The 22,503-nt window shown below is 41.8% G+C and overlaps 1 protein-coding gene across 1 annotated transcript in view; it reads right to left on the bottom strand.

Annotated features, from left to right (window-relative positions):
• CTNNAL1 (catenin alpha like 1) overlaps positions 1-22,503 on the bottom strand; it is a gene marked incomplete at its 5' end in the record, with an annotated part of 66,823 nt that overhangs the window by 12,584 nt on the left and 31,736 nt on the right. The window contains 7 exons of the mRNA XM_083873415.1: positions 1,548-1,698; positions 2,007-2,099; positions 3,552-3,710; positions 6,772-6,858; positions 8,701-8,901; positions 9,919-10,089; positions 10,403-10,492. Of these exons, the coding sequence (XP_083729541.1) occupies positions 1,548-1,698; positions 2,007-2,099; positions 3,552-3,710; positions 6,772-6,858; positions 8,701-8,901; positions 9,919-10,089; positions 10,403-10,492 (952 nt within the window). The remainder of the gene's footprint in view (positions 1-1,547; positions 1,699-2,006; positions 2,100-3,551; positions 3,711-6,771; positions 6,859-8,700; positions 8,902-9,918; positions 10,090-10,402; positions 10,493-22,503) is intronic.

Here is a 22,503-nt window from a genome sequence, read left to right as displayed (position 1 = left end):
AAATCAGATACTGCATGATCAGCCCTAAAGATTCTGAATTTATTCTAACACATCAACAATAGCATAATACCACAATTTAAGTTTCATTTTATAAAATACTCTCTTTAAGTAAAGTGAGTGTGACCCTGGCTCCCAAAACAAACAAACAAAAAATCTGCTGAAAGTTAAAAGACCCATGAACAGGCTCTCTGATTGCTGCACGTATTTATGTGGTAATTCCAGACCAAGGGGGAAGAACAGCTGGGATAATAATTATGCTTTTCTCAGAAGTCTCAAACTGCCAATAACCTGCAGTACACACAATTCTTGTAAACCCACTCAGAATTTCAGCCTACATTTTCTTTTCACAAGTCTTGAGGCTCAGGAACAAACTCATTCACCAACCAGCAGCAACAATTTAAGATATTACACCCTGTGATTGGTTGCTACTGTGCTCAAAATACTGGCAGTAAAGAACTGCTCACACAAAAAAATCAAGAACAAAAAGTTAAACTACAAAATGAAGTCTGAAAATGAAAAGAGGTCTCAATAGCAAGATGAAATACTGTATCACTGATAAAATGTCATCTAACCTGAATAAGGATTCACTTTTTCTGTATTTTGGTTACAAAAAATAAGTGCCCGTATTTAGCTAAATCTAAGCTTTTGAACCTGAGCGATTTTCTTAAAAATACAAGACATTCAGTATTATTATATATTACATTCTATCTGGATGCAATCACACCTTAAAGACTGAAACAAACACATAGCTCTAAGAAGTATGACAGGTTACACTAAAGACATAATCTGAAAGAAAATTATGTGGTATAAAAATGAAAACCAAAATGCCTTCCATTTTAAAGGTAAATTACTCTATGCTAAAAGTAGACACAGATGTTTTTTTCCTTAAAAGTGCAAGCTTTTCTTCTACATGTTGTACAAATACCAATAAACTTACCAACCAGAGAAAATATCCCAAGATTGTGCAGAGTCATCAGAAATTCCATCCAGGAGAAAGGACAGCAGTTTAAAAATCAAATAACTACATTCACTACATTACGAAGTGAATACAAGGCAAGCTGACAGTACAGAATATATATGTATGTTTGTATTTCCCATAAAAACAGAACATTAATGAAACATATCACAATTCAAGTTGAATCTTGACTGTCATTAATTGATGATATATCCTAGATAAAGGGTGGGTGAAAGTTCTACACCCCTTGTATTTGGACACTGCTGGCCAAGAGCTGTGTCTAACACTTTTGTGTCCTTTGAACAGTTCCATTTCATTTTGCTAGAACTAATCTCAGTGCAAAACATTAAACATAGCTAATCTTAGTAAATCAAGCCTTTAAATATTTGGCTGCTTTTATTTGAAAGACACCAATAAGCAGCCTGATTTGACTTCTATACAAACCCAATATGTTTGTGTATTACTACCTAGATCCCATGGGATGTGGAGCTGTTTATTGGACTCCACTTTTAAGAAAACAGAATTTCCTAAATCACACTTGAAATTCTTAGATTTGAAGTTACATTTTTTTATTTCTACACAGCATTCTTACCTCTTCTTCCTTCAAATACATCGTTGATTTCTCTTAACAACAAAGACATGTCACTCAGCTGAGACTCCCAGGCCTCACAGAATACCTCAAGATTTTCTTTTGCAATCTTGCTAGATGGATGTAATGCCAGGGTTTCTGCAGCAGAAATTATCTGGACAAAGAACAAAGCGTTTGCTATTGCAAGTCCTAATACACAGTGTTCCACATGAATTCACAAATGCCTCCACAGGCAAAACACAAAATTAAACTGCTACTATTACATCTCTGTAGTGTATTCATCTGACATTTGCAGGCTTGATCATCTTTCTTGTGCATTTTTAGCTACCACCCAGCATTAGAGCAAAATTCCTTCTTAGAAGTGAATGCTTTGAACAGTTAAACACTAGGTCTCCTAAAAATTCACACACACAATTTTTAATTTATGTGTAGTAGAAGAGGCCAGTTAAAAGCTGAACATACCTGTGGGCCAGTGACCTGAAAGGTATCTTCTGCATGTATGCAAGTAATCTCAAGAGGCTCAGTTCCAGAAACATGCCTCAATAAGCGACACATCTGAATTATTTGAAAAAAATATGAAAATAATTGTAAAAAATGTGCATTTATTAGTAGTGTAAAAAGGTGTACATACAAAAATATACACAACCAACCACAAAGTTATTGATCATCCTTTCAAAAATTTACCAGGGCCTGCACAGCTGGGTGCTTCTCAGGGAGAATTAAAAATAAAAATGGGGCTAGATCCTGACTTGAAAGATGTGGAAAACCACTGAGAGAAAGAAAAGTCTTAACGACTAAATTAAAGTGAAACAAAACCAATTTCAAATATTTATGACTGAATAAAACGGAACGTAAACACACACATATAGAACCTGGAAAAACTGCAGCATAAATAACTTCAGCAGAACAAGCTTATTCAGCAGTTAGCAACCGTGTGGAAAATTTTGGCTTTCATCATTCAGGGGACTGAATTATCTTTGACCAAATCAGTGTCAAATTAGTTTAGGGAAGTAGTACTGTTTCCTTCATCTTTTTTTTTTTTTTTTTTTTAAGATTAAGAGTGAACTTCGGGTCAAGAAGGAGCAGCATGGAAGTTTTCAGATCAAAAGGAATTTGTATGACAGAGCTAGCACGTATGAAACTTATTGCAGTGTCCATCGAATCAGACATGCTGTGCAAGCACTCCTTAACCTCGTGGTTATGCCTGAAAAAAAAATTAATGTCTAACTGTCTAACACTAAATAGCCACAGATCAAGGGGACATTAGAGCTGAAATTAAGAATTCAAAGCATTGTTCTGCCTATCCTGGAAGTTCAAGGGTGTTGCTTCTGCATATTCATAGTTCTGAGAGAAATCCTCCAGCCCTGTATATCATAATTTTTTAGAAAAGAGTATTAGATTCCATGCAAATACAGCTTCTGGCATCACTGTATTTCAGATCACAGTGATCTATATTTTGTATGTCTCCTGCTGGCATAGGTACCTCTGCTTGTCTGTGAGAGAAAGAGAGCAACAAGGTACCCATGGCTGACATCTCCTCCACACACTGCTTTTTCACAAAGGAGGAAGATTTTCAGAGGCCCTCTCGACTGATCTTCAAAAAAATCAAGCTCACTGTGTTCAGAAACTTAACTGTGTTGCTCCAGCATTCTTGTATACCTGGATTCAGCTATTGCTGGATGCCTAGTGCTTGAAAGAAAGGGGTTATCATTTCCTCTTGGATCTAGAAACTTACTTTTTAATTAATATTTTAGGCCAAATGTCTACATACAGATTGAGTCTAGATCCATGAGGAGAATTGGGCACAAATGTAAATCCCTTCTACAACCCTTGCATGCTACAGTGACTTCTCTGGTGCAGATCCTGACAAGAACAATACAAAATTCAACAGCATACAAGGAAAAAGTTACAAAAACACAGACCAAAGCCCTCCTAAAGAATATATTGATGCAAACCCAGCCACTCATTTTCTAAGTTTCTATACAATGAAAGCAGCTGTGAACTTACCTCAACAAGCTGTTCTTTCTGCTCTGATAGCTTGCAAGTATATTCTGCTACAGCTTCAAGGTTTCCTTCTACTCCTGTGATTTTCAGTGCTTTGAGAACCATATGATCTGTATGGTATTTCAGAAGATCTGCTGCCAGAGATGTTGCTGCACTGTGGACCTTGAGTAGCATTAAAAGAAGAAGAGATAAATCATGGAATGAAAAAGAAAATCTATTCAGTACCAAGTCAAACAAATGTAAGAGACAGATTAATTTTTTTAAGAAGCAAAAAATTTACTGCCATGAAAGCTCATACACAGCTTGCTTATTATCTCGAGTATTTTTTTCTTCAATTACTATTCAAAGAACAAAGATAAAATCCACACCAATGAAAAAAAAAGCCAAAATAAAAAGCCAAAATACTCCCCTCACAAAGGAGAAAAATCAACTCCACGACCAAATATGGGGAGAAACAAAAGACCAGCTGGGTAAAATGAGGCCATGAAGTTATCACACTGCTGCTTTCTGATTATGTTACAGCTGAGGAAAAACCAGCTGCATGAATCTGTGGGTCACCAAGTTCAGCACAGGCAAAGCACAATGGCCATTCCATTTCTTTTAAAAAACACACATTGAACTGTGTCAATCAGACTGAAGCCACACAAAACTCAATTTATAATATATTAGAAATTAGAATTATCAGTAACACAAAGAAAAGTTTGAATATACTCAGCTTGTGACACAGCCTCAGGCAAGTATAAAGCACCTTTCCTACAAGGAAATATGTCTTGAAGTCTCAAACAATTTTCCTACACTCCCAACAAGCAAGGAAAAGCTTCTCATTTAAACACATCTCTAAATGCAGACACACACTCAGAAACTGTGCTGTGAAGGACTCTGGTTGACAACAGCCACCAGTGACAGCTGCTGCTAGTTCTAGTAACTAGCCACTAGGTTACCTGTGCCTTGCAATCAGCCCCATCTTAAGAATATTGGTAAAACCAAAATAGCAACCTCTTTAGAAACAGCAGAGTATGCTCATGGGACTATTGTAAGTCTTGTAATACTGCACTTACTTTGCTAGACTACACTGAGTACAGAACAAACTTGGTGTTCAAGAGAAAGTATTTTCCTGGCTCTTATGAATGCAATGACCTTGGAACTCACTCCACAGAGAAGAGTGTTTACTGGAATGGTATGTTGGGGTTTTTAATTCACTGGACTCCATTTTTTCCCTTTCCTCTGGCAGTACTTCCTGTGCATCCAGAATTAAGTTCTTCCAGATTTGTTTTTTAATTTCACAAAAGGTAAGACAACTGAATTATTGCCTCAGAACCTGCTGCAATTGTTTTTTAGAGCGGGAAAAACCAGCTATGACAACCTGTTATAAACTATTTATATAACGTTGCTCACATGGCATTAAAAATTAGCACAAATCACTAATCCCAGAAATGAAGTCAGCTCTGAAGAAAGGATATGTGAAAGGCTTGTAATGGTGGAGCAGGAACTGGCAAATCTCATTTATATATAGACTACACAGAAATCACCTTTTCATTAGAGATTCTTTTCATCGTGATCCAAAATAGAAATATACTTCTACTTAATGCTGTCTCTGATCCTTAGCAGTAAAACCATCTCAAGAAACCAATATAACTTCTGTTTCTTCCATAAAAAGACAGAGATGGGTGAGAACTACTTTAACAAGGCTGTCTTTTGTTCTCAGCTACTCAGGCTATCAAAGACATTTTAATTAGAGTCACAATATTTGAATTTAACCAGTAGAAATCCTGGTTACTGACTGATACACAGCAGCACCCAAGTCATACTGACAGGACAGCCTTCAGCCATGTACAGAAGAATGGCCACTCTAAAATCAATTCAATCACTACACAGGGAATAATAAAACCAACATAATTCTCTGAACTTCCTTCTAAGAGCATGAATCCTTTCTTTCACACAACACGTTCCAGCCACCTGTGGCTTTATGATCTATGCAATTAAATAGTCACATCCTAATATGACTGGGAACTCTTTGCCTCGTTCAGCACCTGGGAACAATGTCATTCAAAAAGGATAATCTCACAGTTAAAGCATTGTGAAGTGCTCACATTCCAAAGTGAATGCCACTTTGGAAAAGCTCTGCTCTCCATTTCCTCCATAATGGTGACCAAATTACAAATCAGCACACAATCAAAGTGTGTGCCGATTATTTATCCTCCACTTTCTGGAGCCCAACACTCTGCCTGACAGCAGAGGTGCAACTGAACTGAAAGAGACTGAAAGCACTGTTCAAATCTTCAGGACAGCTGCAAGAACTGTAGTCCAGAAGACAAAATTTCTCATTTTGCCTATGGTAAAAAACGGGAGCATGATTTTTTCAGCAGTTGAGGTTTTCCAGTTACAGCAGCTGACAGCTCAGCCTAAGCAAGTTCACCACACTTCTTTAACATCTTTGCACTGCTCTGTGTTGAAACTCTCACTGCTCTTAATCTTCATTTCTCCATCTGTTTAAAAGAACAGCAATTTGAAGCAGCCGAAAAGATAGCCGAATGATGTGCAAATATTTAGGAAGCTGCCAGAAACCAGATTCTGTATTTGCTTCAATTCTGTGGAACAGACAAGGCAACAATGCTACCCTTAATAGGAAGAGTGAAGACCCTGAGCAGCAAGTGCAGTCCATCCCCTGTACCAAATGAGGCAGCTATTCCACGTGTGTATGGAAGCTGACCTCAGCATACTTGCACTTAGGGAAAGAATAATGATTTACCACAGACAGATACACAGCTGCCAAGTGCTGAGAAAAAAAAGCCCTGAGTATATAAGGCACTGTCATAACATATTTCTGCTAAGGAAATCAATAGGACAGGTTAAACACAAATAAACTGCAAATGTAATTTATTAATTTAGGCACACACCAGAAGAAAATGTACTCTCAAACAGTGATGTATGCATCTCCAAGGGAAGTTTGCCTTCACATTTAAAATAATGATTACATACACAGTACTTACTTCCAAACACTTCTTTTTTGTGGGTTAGCAATGAGCCTAAGCAGCCAAAAGATTTCTAATCAGTAAGGACAAACATGATGTAACTAGCTCCATGATGGAATTCTGATTTGGTTACTCTTGTCTATAAACAGACAACAGTCTTCTTGGGTACAGGATCCCATTTTACAACCTCACATATAAAAAGTAAGAAATTCAAACTTTTATTCACCTTATCTTGCTTAAGCTGCACTTACCTCTCTTTTAAGATCATTCATGCACTGGCATGTTTTTAAAATGGCTACTTCCAAGTCTTCCATGAGATCCTTTGTCTTTTGGTTTTGCTACAAACCAAAGAAAGAAACCAACAAGACATTACACAAAAAACCCAGCAAACCCCACCTTCACATCATATGTTATTAGCTCAAGAAGCTTTAAAAGATAGCCTGTTCTTTCTAGATGAAACACTTTTACTTATGCAGCTTGTACATATTATGCTTGAAAAATTCATTTATAGAAAAATTTATCACCAAATTCAATCTAAAACCAATAGTGATGCAATTTGATTAACTGCTTGTGTTCGACAGGGATTTCTTTCTAAACCTCACTGAGCTTTTTTCAGGAAAAGGGTTTCCTTGACATCTGCCAGAAATCTACCTGACCATCCTAAAGTAAAACAAGAGTTTAAAGCTTTTTTTTTTAAATATAAACATCCTTTTAAAATAAAGTGGTACTCAGAATGTTATACTAAATGTTCTATATTGAATTATAAAATAGTTATTCAGAGCATTCACTTTGCAATGAAGCTGTTGAGCTGAAACCAAAAATCCACCTCAGTGAGCTGTTACTATTTTTTCTGCTACTGTGTCTTTAGTCACAACTAGGCTGGGTTATTTATTAATGAAAATACTTAATGCATAAGCACACATATGCATGACCAAGTATTTTCACAGATCATATATATGCATAATCTTGTACTAGGCTCTCATTTCTATCTCATGAAATGTAGCCTGTAAATTATTTAGAGGTGATTATTTTCCACCAGTAATAGAGCTTAGAAATAACCAAGTGTCCTGGTTTTGGCGGGGATAGAATTAATTTTCTTTATAAATGTGGCATGCTGTTACTTTGGATTTGTGATAAAAGCAGTGCTGACAACATGGTGTTAGTTATTGCTGAGCAGTGTTTGTACAGCTGCCTACCAGGGGTAACCACCAAGACCAAGCCAAACACAGGTTAGTTAAAGGGAGTCTATGCAATTGATATTCTATATGTGTCTTGTTTGTCATAACAATATTCTGTATTATCAGGAAGATTTATATGCCCCTCAAACTACATTACTGCATAAAAAACATCTGACTGCAGTACCTGATTCAAAGAGGAAAAAAGGAACAAAAATGCTTTCTCATAAGAAATACACTCAGTTAAGTAAATATCCTATACCAGGACACATCTGCCATATTTCAGAGTGTTGATAAGAGTTTGTGCTATACATATGCCCAGGAGCAAGACTGAAAGCAAGTCAGCATCAAAACCAGAAGCTGCATTTTCCATCTCCTCTTTTGCTTCCCCTTTTGCATGGATCTTTTATCATTTTTAAGGAACAAGTAAGATAAATGACAGAGGCAGGCTTAACATGCTTCTCTAAAAGCTACCATCATTTCAATCATGTAAAAAAGGACAAACAAAAATAGCCTGTCTTATTGTTTCTCTTCTCTCTCCATAATATTAAAAAACAGTGAATTTTTTATAGTGTTTCCTTTTCCAACAGTTTAACTGTTTCCAATATTCCACTGAAAGCAAGAAAGAAAACTGTGGTCACTGCTATGGGATCAAGACAATTGAAATCTCTGAACTACTCCACCAAAAGACTTCACTGCTTAAGACTGTACACTGATACTTCTGTTCACTGCCTTGTTTCCACTCACATTTTCATTAAAATTAGTCTACTACCATCAGTAGCCTAACTTCGCCATCAAAGAATCAATGAACCAATACCACTGGGGTAGGGGGAGGACAGAACATATGGAAGCTGCAGAAGCACAGAAAAAACTGTGGCTTCCTTCATCAGTTCCCACTGTGAGGAATACACCCAGTTCTCTCTTCCTAGACCAGAAGAAAGACTGCATTCAAAATTTCTTTTCAAAGTAGAGGTGAAAAGATTTACTTTGCTAAAAAGCTCTTACAGCTTGCATCCACACTGAAACCAGCTGCTCTAGTTCCATTTTAGCCTGTTTAGACAGCTCCAAAATGTGTTCTCTGTGCTCATGACTGGTATAGGCAGAGTCTGTGAAGTCTTCTGTATGTTCCAGGATAACTTCCAGCATTGTGGAAAGGTTCTCTTTTGAGAGAAAATAAAGATTCTCACGGAGACCTTCTACCTTATTCTGAAAAAGAAGCACATAATTTCCTTGAGAATTTACAAGATTTAGTTGTGACGTAAATGCAGAAAGCAGATCCATCATTTTAAATTTTATTTTTCTCCTTGGTGCTTCTTAAAATTATTCTCTTATTTTCAAAGTAATCCAACAATTTGCTTGTGTCCAGTCCTGCAGTTTGGGGTTTGAGATGTTTTTCAAAAGTGATAATACAATAAGCAGTTTACTAGCCCTTTATCAAGAGTAACAGCAAATACATCATTGTTCTACTGCTGTCAATAAAAAGTTTCTAAGTTCAGTAAGCTTCAGAAATTGAATATGCATTCCAATTTTGTTTGATCCTTCCACATCCATGTAATCCATTTTGAGTAGTTTTCTAAAAATGTGTATGTAGCAAATTGAATACTTTGGGGCACTCACAAAGAATTTCAGTTGAAATTTAAAGAGGGAAAGTAGATAAACAAATAAATGGAATCAAAGTGACAGGCTCAAAAGCAGTAAGCCACGGTTGCTCATTAACTGTTCTTAATGGAGTATGAAATTCAGAAAAGCCTTTATGAGGAAAAAAGTCCACTGAGCTACAGGATACAATTTCAACTCAGAACATTTCTTTTGAATGACAATTTGCTCTTTTAAATGTTTTTATTAATATTTTTGCTTGCAGTTTTTAAAACACTAACACTTACAAAGCAGGAACTCTTAAAACAACTATTTTAATGAAGGTGTGATCAGATCCTGATACTTCAGTTTATTCAATGTCAATGGATCACCGCAGCAAAATTATTAGAGTTCCGAATGCATACTGATTCAAAATTTTTGAATTTTAAATTCATTTTGGCAATGGCTATTAAATTATAGTCAACTCTTGACAGATTCTTTAACATTTAGGAATAGTTATTTAAGTCAACGCTGCTGAAGAGATGCAGCTCCACGATCTCAAATCTAAAGCCACTTTTTTTTCCCCAAAAAATCCTAGTTAAGAGGTATTTTATTGGCTGTGGGAAACAGTATTACTTCTACTCTTACCTTGAATTCTTTGATGCCAGAATATATGCTGATGGGAGCCATTTCATTTTCTCCATTTGGTCTAGAGTCAGTTACAATTTCTATTACCTGTTCCAAAGCTAGTCTCATCCGGTGAAAAACTCCATCTTTGTTAATACGAGCAGATTCACAGTCTGGATGCCTCAGACAAGTCTTTTGAAAGAAAGCAGAGTAACTATTATGAAAGAGTACACATGCAGTATATTGAAATGAATGCTTCCTGCTAAGGCAAGTCTAAAGAATGTGTTTATGGGGAATTCCTTCTGTTAAACTACTGTTACATCAAATTCACACCGTTACTCAGAATATAAAGATTTTTTTTCCTCATTCTTTACACTTTCACTCTTCTTTAGCATGAAATCTAAAGTGGGGGAGAGAGAGGCTGAGAGAGGACAGTCAGCTGTCCTGGCAGATGCCATGCTTTGTGATTTAGCCAAGCTGTGTAAGGGTACACAAACTCACTCACCTTTGAAGCAGTCAGGAGCATCATAGTGCACTTCTCCAGAACAGCCCTAGATGCTGCCATTCTAGCCTTTTTCTTCTCATCCTTCAAATCCTAAACATGAAAAAAAAGGCCTAAACATTACACAGTATCTACCATATTAACTGCTTATGAGACAGGAAAAAGGAAACTCTTGCAGGTGAATGGGTTGAGAGAAAGCTTTCTAATTTCTGAAAACTGTTATTTTTAGCCTAACTCATGATCTATAACTTACTTTTCAGACAGATTTTAAATTATGCATTTATTCTTGGTTCTATTCAATTCAGATTTCAAAGAAGGAAGATCTCCAAGATACAGAGCATGTTATGTAAACTGTTGCTAATTTTGATACCTTTATCATAAAGCATTATTCATAAAACAGAAAAATGAGGTGAAAAGAACAGCTGTCAAAAAGTATTTTTCTGAAATGGAGGGGAGGGTAAGGTAGAAACAGAGAACATCTGCTTTTCATTGTACTGCAGTGGAGGAAACGTAAACTAATTTTTTTTTCTACTTGAATGTTATATTTGCTACATACCAGTAATAAAAAAAGTCTTAATAGGCTGAAAAAGCAATTCCTCAGTATATCTCTGCTTTGAGTACAGAAACTTATCAAGAACTTTCCAGGGAAAGATGGATACACCTTGTGATAAAAATAGGGTAAAAATTCGTGTATAAAATAATAATTCGATGTATAATGAAATAAAGCTAAAGTAAAATTGTAAAATCCAGTAGAAGGGTAACCGTTCTCTCTCAGCCTGCTAATCTCAGTTGCAAAGACAGGACGAAGATCATCAACTTAGACAAAGACACTGGCCAACCCTGATAAGAATCACTTCCTCGCCAAGGCAAGGAGAAATTCCTTCCTGACGACGATGCCAATCTCATCAACCTTCTGGTGCCACAAGCGGAATGAAATCAACATAAGACAGACTCTTGGAATTGACATAAGAAAGGAGCCTTCCCGGAATGAGACAACTAGACTTGATGAGATCCGGGAGGGCCATCGAAAAGAAATCCGGACTATTCAACCCACCTTGGACACCTGGACTGCCTAAGGGCAGAAAAATCCTATAAAACGGTGGACTGAAAGCTGCACCGGCGTGGACTAGGGCGTCTTGTACATCGGTGCGGACCTCTATCCACCCAGCGCGGCGCTGACAATTTCCTATTTTTGTGGTTTTTCTCTTTTTCAGGTGCTCGATATTCTGTTGTTAATAAATTGTCATTTATTAACCTGAAATTTGCCATTGCATTTATAACAGATTTGGTGCCGTGACTCGGATTCGGAGGAAGCTGCGGGGACCTGCGATCCAGGAGAGTACCCCTGCCGATTTCGGCGGCCTGGTGAGTGAGGAGACCCCGCGGCTCCACCCGAACCTCCGAACCAAATTTAGGAGCGAGAAAACCACAAAAATAGGACAGGGGAAAGAACGGATCCGGGGGCAAAGAGAGCTCGGGAAGGCAAAGGGCCTTTGGAAAAGTCGACTTGCAATTGCTCGTAAAACGTCTAAGTGCACGAAGACATCCACGCAGGAAAAGGAGCTGTAAGTACTGCTGGTTGAGCGGGTGATCGGGCGAGTGTGTGAGACGTGATCTGATCACGAAGCGAGTGTGGACTTCAAGGTCGCATTTCCGTCTTTCCCGCGAGGGGAGCGGTCGGCTGCGAAGGAAGCGATTTTGTGTGAAACTCTCTTGCATCGCTCGTCAAAACCGGGACTAGGGAAGTCTCGGGGACCGATCACGGAGTGGGCAAAAAGGGGAAGGGTACGTCCTGTTGAGCTCGGGAATTGGTAAACCCTTTTTGCCAGCGGACCAAGGTAAGGGTCCAAAGAGAATCCGAAAGGATTGAGAACCGATCAGGAACCCTTGGCACAGCTCGCTGGAGGGGGAGTGATCGAAAAAGCCCCATCCCCTGAGAAAGAACCAAAGACACAACGCACAGGCAGAAAAGTCGACTTGCAGGGAATTTTGAAGATTTGGTAAGGAAATTCGCGAAACATGGGACAGAGAAAGAGTAAGCCCCAGAAAAAGACCTCAGAAAAATCCCCCTCTGGTAAGGGAAAGGGAACCATGAAAATCCCTCGAAATAGTCCCTTGGGGTGGATGTTGGAGCATTGGGGAGATTGTCCACAGAGGAAAGAGAAATCTAAGGAAAGAATGATTTACTATTGCATGGATGTGTGGGGTGGGGAGAAATTGGGGGATCACCTCACGTGGCCGGTAATGGGATCATTTGAAAGCTGGACATGTAGTGAGTTAAATCACTATGTGAAAAACAAGAGCCCCTCGGACCCCGAGGAGAGGGAATACGCCCGGCTTTGGCTAAACACCCGAGCTGGTTTGTTCCCGATAAAACAGAAAGGGCGGCCCGGAACCGGGACCGAGCCCTGGAAGCCCCTAGATCACCTCCCACCTCCCTACATTGGGCTGAATTCCCCACCCTCTCCAGAGCAAGTGGTGCCCACAGCTCCCTCCGATCCTCCAAACCAGCTTTTGGGGGCACAGGCATCTCAGGTGGGGAGTCATGCCTCCCCTCCATTGTCCCCACTGGCAGCTCCCTTACTGCCACCCCCGCTCCTGCCTCTCCCGTCTGGCCTGGGTCCGTCGGCGGCGCCCCCGTCGATAGATGCCATGACCGCGGGAGCCCCCTCTGAGATCCCGTCTGCGCCAGCTTGGGGGCACTCTCGGTCACCTTTTCCGCCGCAACCAGGGTTGGTCCGAGCGGAGGAGAGACTCCCCTCTGCTGCACAGGTGGCAGTCCCGCCCCCGCAGTCCGGGAGAGGGAGACAACCCACTGCTACCAGTTCTCCCCCTGCTAGCAGAACCCGATTGAAAGCAAGGATGATGAGTGATGAATGGGGAGAGAATGAGAATGTAGGACACAGTTTACTTCCATTAAGGGAAGTACCAACGGCCCCAGGGGTCATTGGATTTGTGAATGTGCCTCTCAACACGGGAGACGTGAGGGCGTTCAAAAAGGAAATGGGGCGATTGTTGGATGATCCTTTTGGTGTGGCGGACAGGTTGGATGAGTTCCTAGGGAGCAGCATTTATACATATGAGGACCTGATGGCAATCCTGAGGTCTTTATTCAACAATGAGGAAAGAGAGATGATAAAACAGGCGGGTATCAGAGACTGGGACCGGAGGAACCCACAGGGGACACCTGGGGATCAAAAGTGGCCCAGCTCTAGCCCAAACTGGAATGCACAAACAGAGGACGGGAGAAGGAGCATGGTAGATCTAAGGAACATCATAATTCAGGGCATCCGGGAAGCTGTCCCAAGGGGTCAGAACATTAGCAAGGCTTTCAATGAATGTCAAGGGAAAGAAGAGTCCCCCTCTGAATGGATCGAGCGATTAAGGCGAAGTCTACAGATATATTCTGGGACGGACCCTAATTCCCCTGTGGGGGAAGTTCTGCTCAAAACTCAGTTTGTGGCAAAGTCATGGGAGGACATTCGGAGAAAATTGGAAAAGATAGAGGGTTGGCAGGACAAAAGCTTGCAGGAATTGTTGCGGGAAGCCCAGAAAATATACATGAGGAGGGAGGATGAAAAACAGAAAGTACAAGCTAAGGTTTTGGTAGCTGCGGTGAAGGAGGTCCAGAGACAGGAACAGGCTTCGGGGAAATATAAAACCTTACCCCGAAAGTCTCAAGGCCCCCGAAAAGCAGCCCCAGACACGAGAAGGGAATTGCCCGAGTGCTACTATTGCAAAAGGGTAGGACACCTTCAGAGGGACTGCAAAAAGAGAATGAAAGATGAAAAAGTATTTCAGGAAGATTAGGGGTGTCAGGGGCTCTTCACCTTGGGGACCAGGACATCTAACGAGCCCCTGGTAAAACTGAAAGTAGGTCCCCAGCGTCAAGAAACCGTTTTTCTGGTGGATACCGGGGCAGAAAGGAGCACTTTACAAAATCTACCAATAGGGTGCACGGTCGGTAAGGAGAAAGTTGTGGTGGTGGGTGCAAAAGGGGATCCCTTTAGAGTACCTGTGATAGAAAGCGTGGAGATTGAATCAGAAAATAAAGTCTGCCTAGGGAATTTGTTGTTGGTAGAGGAAGCTGATTACAACTTGCTAGGGAGAGATATGATCATCGCTCTTGGAATTAGCATAGTTGTAAGAAGTTCCGATCTTGTGGTGAAAATGTTTAAACTCACTGAGAAGGATGAGGCAGACATCAATCCAGAGGTATGGCACTCTAAAGGGGAGGTGGGGAAGCTAGAAATAGACCCCATTCATATTATAATCGAGAACCCCGAGGACCCTATATGGGTCAAACAGTATCCCATTCCCCTGGAAGGGAGAAAGGGATTGAAGCGGGTTATCGATGACCTCTTGAAGGGAGGAACAATAGAGCCATGCATGTCCCCCCATAACACCCCTATACTGGCTGTAAAGAAGGCAGATGGAAGCTATCGGTTAGTTCAGGATTTGAGGGCAGTGAATGCCCGAACCAGGACCAGGTTTCCGGTAGTGGCCAATCCGTATACTTTGTTGAATCGGCTCACGCCTGAGGATGTGCGGTATAGTGTGATTGACCTGAAGGATGCATTTTGGACTTGCCCCTTGGATGAGAAAAGCAGGGATTACTTTGCCTTTCAGTGGAAGGACCCCGATACCAACAGAAAACAGCAGTTGAGATGGACGGTGCTTCCGCAAGGATTTGTAGAATCCCCTAATCTATTCGGGCAGGCCCTGGAGCACCTCTTGACTCAGTTTACCCCAAAGGCAGGGACGAAATTGTTGCAGTATGTGGATGATCTGCTAATAGCAGGATCTTCAGAGGAGCGGGTGAGGGAATGTACAGTGGAATTGTTAAACTTTATTGGAGCTAAGGGTCTGAAAGTTTCAAAATCCAAACTGCAGTTCACGAAGCCCGAAGTGAAGTACCTAGGGCATTGGCTGTCCCAAGGGAAAAAGAAATTGGACCCTGAGAGAGTCGCGGGAATTATAGCATTGCCCGCGTCAAAAACTAAAAGGCAAATACGCCAATTATTAGGGCTCCTGGGATACTGCAGGCAGTGGATTGAGGGTTTCAGTGAAAAGGTAAAATTTCTGTATGAAAGATTAAACACCGACAGGGTGAAGTGGACCGAACAGGATGAATTAGATTTTCAAAAATTAAAAGAGGTTCTCATGACAGCCCCAGTACTGACCCTTCCAGATGTGAACAAAGAATTCCAGTTGTTTGTAGATGTTAGTGGGCAAACTGCACAGGGAGTCCTGACTCAGGAATGGGCCAGCAAAAAGAAACCCATAGGATTTTTATCAAAAATCCTGGATCCTGTGAGTCGAGGATGGCCTACGTGTTTGCAGGCTATAGTTGCAGTGGCACTCCTGGTGGAAGAGGCGAGAAAGATTACCTTCGGAGCCTCTCTGGTAGTTTACACCCGTCACAATGTGAGAAACATTCTGCAACAAAAAGCGGAAAAGTGGCTGACCGATTCCAGGCTTCTGAAATATGAAGCCATCCTAATCAGCTCCCCAGGATTGGAGTTGAAAACCACCTCGACACAAAACCCTGCACAGTTCATGTTTGGAGACCTTTCTGAGGAACTGTTGCATGATTGTGCTGAGATCGTGGAACTTCAGACAAAAGTAAGATCAGATTTGGAGGATCAGGAATTGGAGGGGGGAGAGAAATGGTTTGTGGATGGGTCGGCAAGAGTAGTCGAGGGGAAAAGAAAATCAGGATACGCAGTGGTGGATGGCAGAACAGGAAGAGTGGTGGAATCGGGTCCCCTGAGACCCGAATGGTCGGCCCAGGCTTGTGAGCTTCACGCTCTCCTGAGAGCTCTCAAAGGGTTAAAGGGAAAGAAGGGGACCATATTCACTGATTCTCGGTATGCGTTTGGGGTGGTTCACACTTTTGGGAAAATTTGGGAAGAAAGGGGCTTGATAAACACAAAAGGGAAAGGTTTGGTCCACGGCGAAATGATTCGACAAATCTTGGAGGCAATCAGGGAACCAAAAGAGATTGCGGTGGTGCATGTGAAAGGGCATCAGATCGGATTGCAATTTCAGACGCGTGGGAATAACCTGGCTGACCAAGAGGCAAAAAGGGCAGCATTACTCACAGTGAGAATCCCCGAGGTGATTGGGGAGGAAAACTCCGGAATCCAAATATGTCCCTCTGAAAGGGACATTGAAGGATTTAAGGAGATGGGAGGGGCATTGGAGATGGGAAAATGGAAATTGCCGGATGGAAGGGAATTGGTCCCGAAAGGTGTGGCCAGAGGGATCCTGAGACGCCTGCACGAACAGACCCACTGGGGAACACGGGCATTGGCTGACCAGTTTCTGAAATTCTTTGGGTGCAAGGGGATCTTTGAGTTGGCAAAACAAGAGGTACAGGGGTGCGTGACTTGCCAGAAAGTGAATCGATCCAGATCCAGACAAGCGGCTTGGGGAGGTCGTCCTCTTTCATACCGGCCGTTTGAAAGGATCCAGGTGGATTTCACTGAATTACCAAAGGTCGGGAGATATAGGTACTTATTGGTTATTGTGGACAAATTGACACATTGGGTAGAGGCGTACCCAAGGGCAAAAGCCACGGCTCAAACGGTTTCCAAAGTATTATTAGAGGAAATAGTCCCCAGGTATGGAATCGTGGATTGCATAGATTCAGATCAAGGGACTCATTTTACCTCAAAAATCATAAAACAATTAACCGAGGCCTTGGGAATCAGATGGCAATATCACACCCCCTGGCACCCTCAAAGTTCAGGGCAAGTAGAAAGAATGAATCAGACCTTAAAAACTCAGTTGGCAAAACTCATGCTGGAAACAAAGATGTGTTGGGTAAAATGCCTTCCCCTTGCTTTGTTGAACATAAGAACCATGCCTCATTCTGATACGGGACTGTCCCCCTTTGAAATGTTGTATGGGATGCCATACAAACACGGAATGCCTGTGGGACATCCCCGAGTCGAGGATGTGCAGTTACAACCTTATCTCATCACTGTAAACAAAAATTTACAGGAGCTCAGAAGGCGTGGACTCATCCCCCAAAGTGCCCCTCTCGGATTTGCGATTCATCAGATTCGGCCCGGAGATAAAGTGTTAATCAGGACTTGGAAAGAGATTCCTCTCGCCCCGCAGTGGGAAGGACCGTTCCTGGTACTACTCACAACTGACACCGCAGTTCGAACCGCTGAGAAGGGTTGGACTCATTCCTCAAGGGTGAAAAAGATCGAGGACTCAAAAGCCTCGGACTGGAAGGTCACCACCCCTCCTGGAGAGCTCAAAATCAAACTCAGGCGTCAACCTAGATGACCGACCAGATAAGTTGTAATACCCCAGGTTGTGAGTGCTTTCCTTTCATTCACTTTGAATGCGTGTACTGTAAACAGGTTTGGGTCACCCACTGTTGGAGAGGGAGTCGACCTAAAGGTTTGTGCACTAACTGTCTAATTGAGGAGCAGGTTAACACAGACTGCCTCTTAGTACTTGCCACTCGGGCTGGACTTTTGGAATTAGATTCTCCTGAGTGGTATCAGATTTTCAAAAAGGGAATAAAGGGAAAATTGGACGCTAAAGCAGAACCCTTAGCAATTGAGTGCCGGAGGACCATCAAGGTACCTTGCCGAGGAGATACAATCAAATTATCCCGGTGGGCAACCTATAAGAGAAGGTTTGCCATCAGGACCACACGGGCCCCTGAAGCAAACCCTTGCTGTCGAGAAGATGGTTTACCCCGCCGTATGTTCCCATACGGGCGATGGGCAAGGCAGAGGGGTTTTTCGGTGGGGAATCCTGACGGTCCTGAGCCTAGCCGTGTGCTGGGCCAAGGGGGCCCTTCCAGGGGCGCTCCTGGGGGAGAATCCTCCCGCGAAGTGTGAATGGTGCTTAACAGCACCAGAAACCGGGCAGATAATGGATTGTCCTCTAAAAAGGCAGTTGGGTGATTGTTGGGCTAATGGCACTCGATTTCACCTTTGTGAATTGGAAGGAAGGGTCCGGTGCCAACGCTCAGGGGCAAGTCCTAAGGGCGGGCTGTTCAGGGATCCTGCTCACTCACTCGTTAGACGAAGGCGGGAACTCGAAACTCCTCACCCGGTACCAACATGTCAACAATGTAACAAAACTGTATGGATGGGAGGAAAAAGGCAATCTACCTTCCTTGCCTACTATAAGGTGAATCCCCTGTGCTACGACAAAGCGAAACTAAAAATATGTAATATGGGTGGAAAATTGTATTGGGAAGGGAGGAATCTCAAACATGAGGAAACGGGTTTCTTGGACTCAGAACCCATAATTTTCGAGTTATTGCCTCCGGGAGATAAGCGTGTGTGTTTGCAGTTTGACCAAGTTTTTTGTTTTTCAAGGGATGAGGAAGGGATGGACCCTGAAAGTAAAATGAAACAGGTAACATTGGAACTCAGGAGAAAGGAAGCTGAGGCCAGAAAGAGGAGAATTGAGCAGGAAAGTTTGAAATCGCTCAGTGAACAGTACGAGCAATTGGAAAGGCAATACGGGGATGGGGGATTTCCGGCTCCTAACCAAAACCTCTTTGTAGAACTAATGCAGGAGATAGCCACTGAATTGGGGCTGACGGATTGCTGGATTTGTGGGGGATTAAAGTCAGCTGAAAGGTGGCCCTGGAAAGGAGAAGGATTAGCCCCGGAACAACTTCTAAAATGGGAAAGCTCTAAAATGTCAAAAATAGTAAAGAGACCGGAGGGATGGATTTTGGAAAAAAGGATAGTGGGAACTATCTGCATCAGCCGGGAGGGGAAGGAGTTCACCAATCTGGTGGGTTATACTCCTTGCATAAATACCCTAACGGTGAATGACAAAACACGGGTCTGGCAACCTGAACCACCCTCCGGATATTGGAGCCAAATTCGAGAAAAAGATTGTGAGTGGTTTGAGACTATGGGACTTTGTTGGCACAAAAGTCCCAGGGCTAATCCATTTCAGGCACTAGCGGGACTGAGAGAGTACTGGGACGAGCCGGGTAGAACCAATATAGGCTGGAAAGCTCCAGATGGGATATATTGGATTTGTGGAAAGAAGGCCTATAGCGAACTTCCCCGGAAATGGAAGGGGTCCTGTACCCTAGGAATGATAAGACCCTTCTTTTTCACCTTGCCTAGAGCCGAAAGCAATTTGTTAGGAGCTCCTCTCTTCGAAACATTAAACCGACAGAGAAGGGAGATAAGACGGGAGCTACCCATAGCCGGAGGCAACCAGAAATGGGGGGAGGAGGAGTGGCCCGCTGAAAGAATCATTGAGTATTATGGGCCAGCCACCTGGGCGAACGATGGTAGTTGGGGATATCGAACACCCATTTACCTCCTGAATAGGTTGATTCGGTTGCAAGCAGTGGTAGAAGTGGTTTCCAACCACACCTCAGAGGCCTTGGAACTCCTGGCAAAGCAGCATTCACAAATGAGGGCTTTTGTGTATCAAAATCGGCTTGCCCTGGACTACCTGCTAGCAGAGGAAGGAGGGGTCTGCGGCAGATTCAATGAATCAGAATGCTGCATCGAAATCGATGACTATGGGGAGACTATCAAAGGGTTAGCACAGGAAATCAAAAAGGTGGCACATGTGCCAGTCCAGAAGTGGAATTCAATTCTTCAGGCTTCATGGTGGGACCAGCTGTTCGGACAGGGGGAATGGTGGAAGAAGGTAATATTCTTTATAACATGCTCCATTGCAGGCATTGTCTTCCTCCCGTGTCTGATCCCTTGTTTCATTCGACTGATACATTCAGTCGTCCAAGGGATGCAAATAGCATCCCTTCCCATGGATCCAGAGGCAGCACAAGGGAAAACTGTGTCCAAAATAATGAAACTTGGGGAAGAAAAGGGTAAAAGAAGGGCTGCAGAGGCCCTAAAGAGATTCGAAGAGGAGCGGAAGCTCCAACAAGGTGATGAATCCTCCCAGGAGGACTGGGAAGAATGTGACTTTTAAACTAAAATTGAGGTCAATAAAGGGAGAAAAGCGAATTTTTAATTTGATGAATTATTAGGCGGGGGACTGTGATAAAAATAGGGTAAAAATTCGTGTATAAAATAATAATTCGATGTATAATGAAATAAAGCTAAAGTAAAATTGTAAAATCCAGTAGAAGGGTAACCGTTCTCTCTCAGCCTGCTAATCTCAGTTGCAAAGACAGGACGAAGATCATCAACTTAGACAAAGACACTGGCCAACCCTGATAAGAATCACTTCCTCGCCAAGGCAAGGAGAAATTCCTTCCTGACGACGATGCCAATCTCATCAACCTTCTGGTGCCACAAGCGGAATGAAATCAACATAAGACAGACTCTTGGAATTGACATAAGAAAGGAGCCTTCCCGGAATGAGACAACTAGACTTGATGAGATCCGGGAGGGCCATCGAAAAGAAATCCGGACTATTCAACCCACCTTGGACACCTGGACTGCCTAAGGGCAGAAAAATCCTATAAAACGGTGGACTGAAAGCTGCACCGGCGTGGACTAGGGCGTCTTGTACATCGGTGCGGACCTCTATCCACCCAGCGCGGCGCTGACAATTTCCTATTTTTGTGGTTTTTCTCTTTTTCAGGTGCTCGATATTCTGTTGTTAATAAATTGTCATTTATTAACCTGAAATTTGCCTTTGCATTTATAACAACCTGCAAAAATGAACTATACTCCCAGCAAAGTTCATCAAAACAGAAGAGTTTAGACTCCAAACCAGGATGTGGGGGAAGAAGGCAAGACATTAATCCTTCAACACACAAGAGGGTCTGAAAAGGGGAAGAACTTAGAAAGCTGCAATTACAATCTTCTCAGTGCTCACAAAGACAGCTGAGTGCTATCTGAGTGTCAAACAGGCAACTGAATGGGACCAGCTGAAGGTTTACAGGATGTAATTAATCCTAACATACCCTAGATTAACAAAAACACCCAGATAAATCACAGCAGCAGTCTGACATTTTTATAATGTTTGTATTTAGCAACTACAGAAAACCTTTAAGATCAAAATCACATTAAAAACCATACCAACAAATCAACTCAAGAAGTAAACAGTTAATTTCTGAAATACTGACATTACACCCTGACAAATCTCATGGCACTCAAGAATTTATGGCACACTTAAATACTTAAAAATACTAGGAGGGATGTTTCCTCCCCATGAAACTAGTAGTGCCACATAGCAGTCTACACATTGTGAACTGAGCATATCATGAAAGTCCTGACACAACTGAAAAAGTGGTAATGTAACACTCTTTGCAAAATAGCCAAATAGGCAAGGAGGGAAGGGCAGAAGACCACTTAACACTGAAAATCCAACACAGTTGAAAACACTACGACTTCCTAACAATGCATGTTTCCCTTTCAAAAGAACAACTGCTTCAGGGAAAAATACTTCAGGGAAAAAAAAAAAAAAGAGAGTTCAGTTCTAAGCAGGAATTTCCTTTAATTCTAAGTAGCTTTCCCAGTAATGGCTCTTTGACACCAAGCATGCACACATTAACAGTAAAAAGAAAACACATGATGGCGGCCAGTTTGTTTTTAGGAACTAAATTCTGAATTTTGCTGGATATTAGGGACTCTATATATTTATATCAAATCCTAGTTTAGCTCTGAACAGAGGATTGGATTTTCAAGGGAAAACAACTAGAGCTCACAGCAGAAGTCTTAAGCCTCAGGAAACCCTGAAATTTACACAGAAGTAGTGGGAAAAAAGCTTCCGGTATGAATGAAAGGCTTTGAAAGAGTAGCCCCATGTGAGAACTAAAACTCATTGCCCTAACATAAGAAGGTTTTGACCTAAACCTAGAAAAATATTCCATATTAATAATAATTAACCAAACTCTAACAAGTCACCAAGCAGATGCTTTATCAGAATCCGTTTGGAGTTCTCTAAAATAATGACATCCTTTCACTACATACAAACATCAAATATTTTTGTCAAGTAACAACAGAGAAACTCTCTACCAGAGTAATGAGCCAGAAAAGTCAGAGCCAAAAGACAGTAACTGAAGCCAAAGACAATATAAATAATACACATCCAGGCTTCTGGAAGATAGGCAGGGCAAACAATGCAGCCATATTTCTCAGGCTGAGCTTCAAAATCAAAATACTTGTTTTGGGTGG

Source organism: Zosterops lateralis (genome assembly GCF_965231275.1).
Source record: "Zosterops lateralis genome assembly, chromosome: 1".
Classification (NCBI taxonomy): Eukaryota; Metazoa; Chordata; class Aves; order Passeriformes; family Zosteropidae; genus Zosterops; species Zosterops lateralis.
Note: the sequence above shows the minus strand (reverse complement) of the source record. Positions and strands in the feature narration are given on the sequence as shown.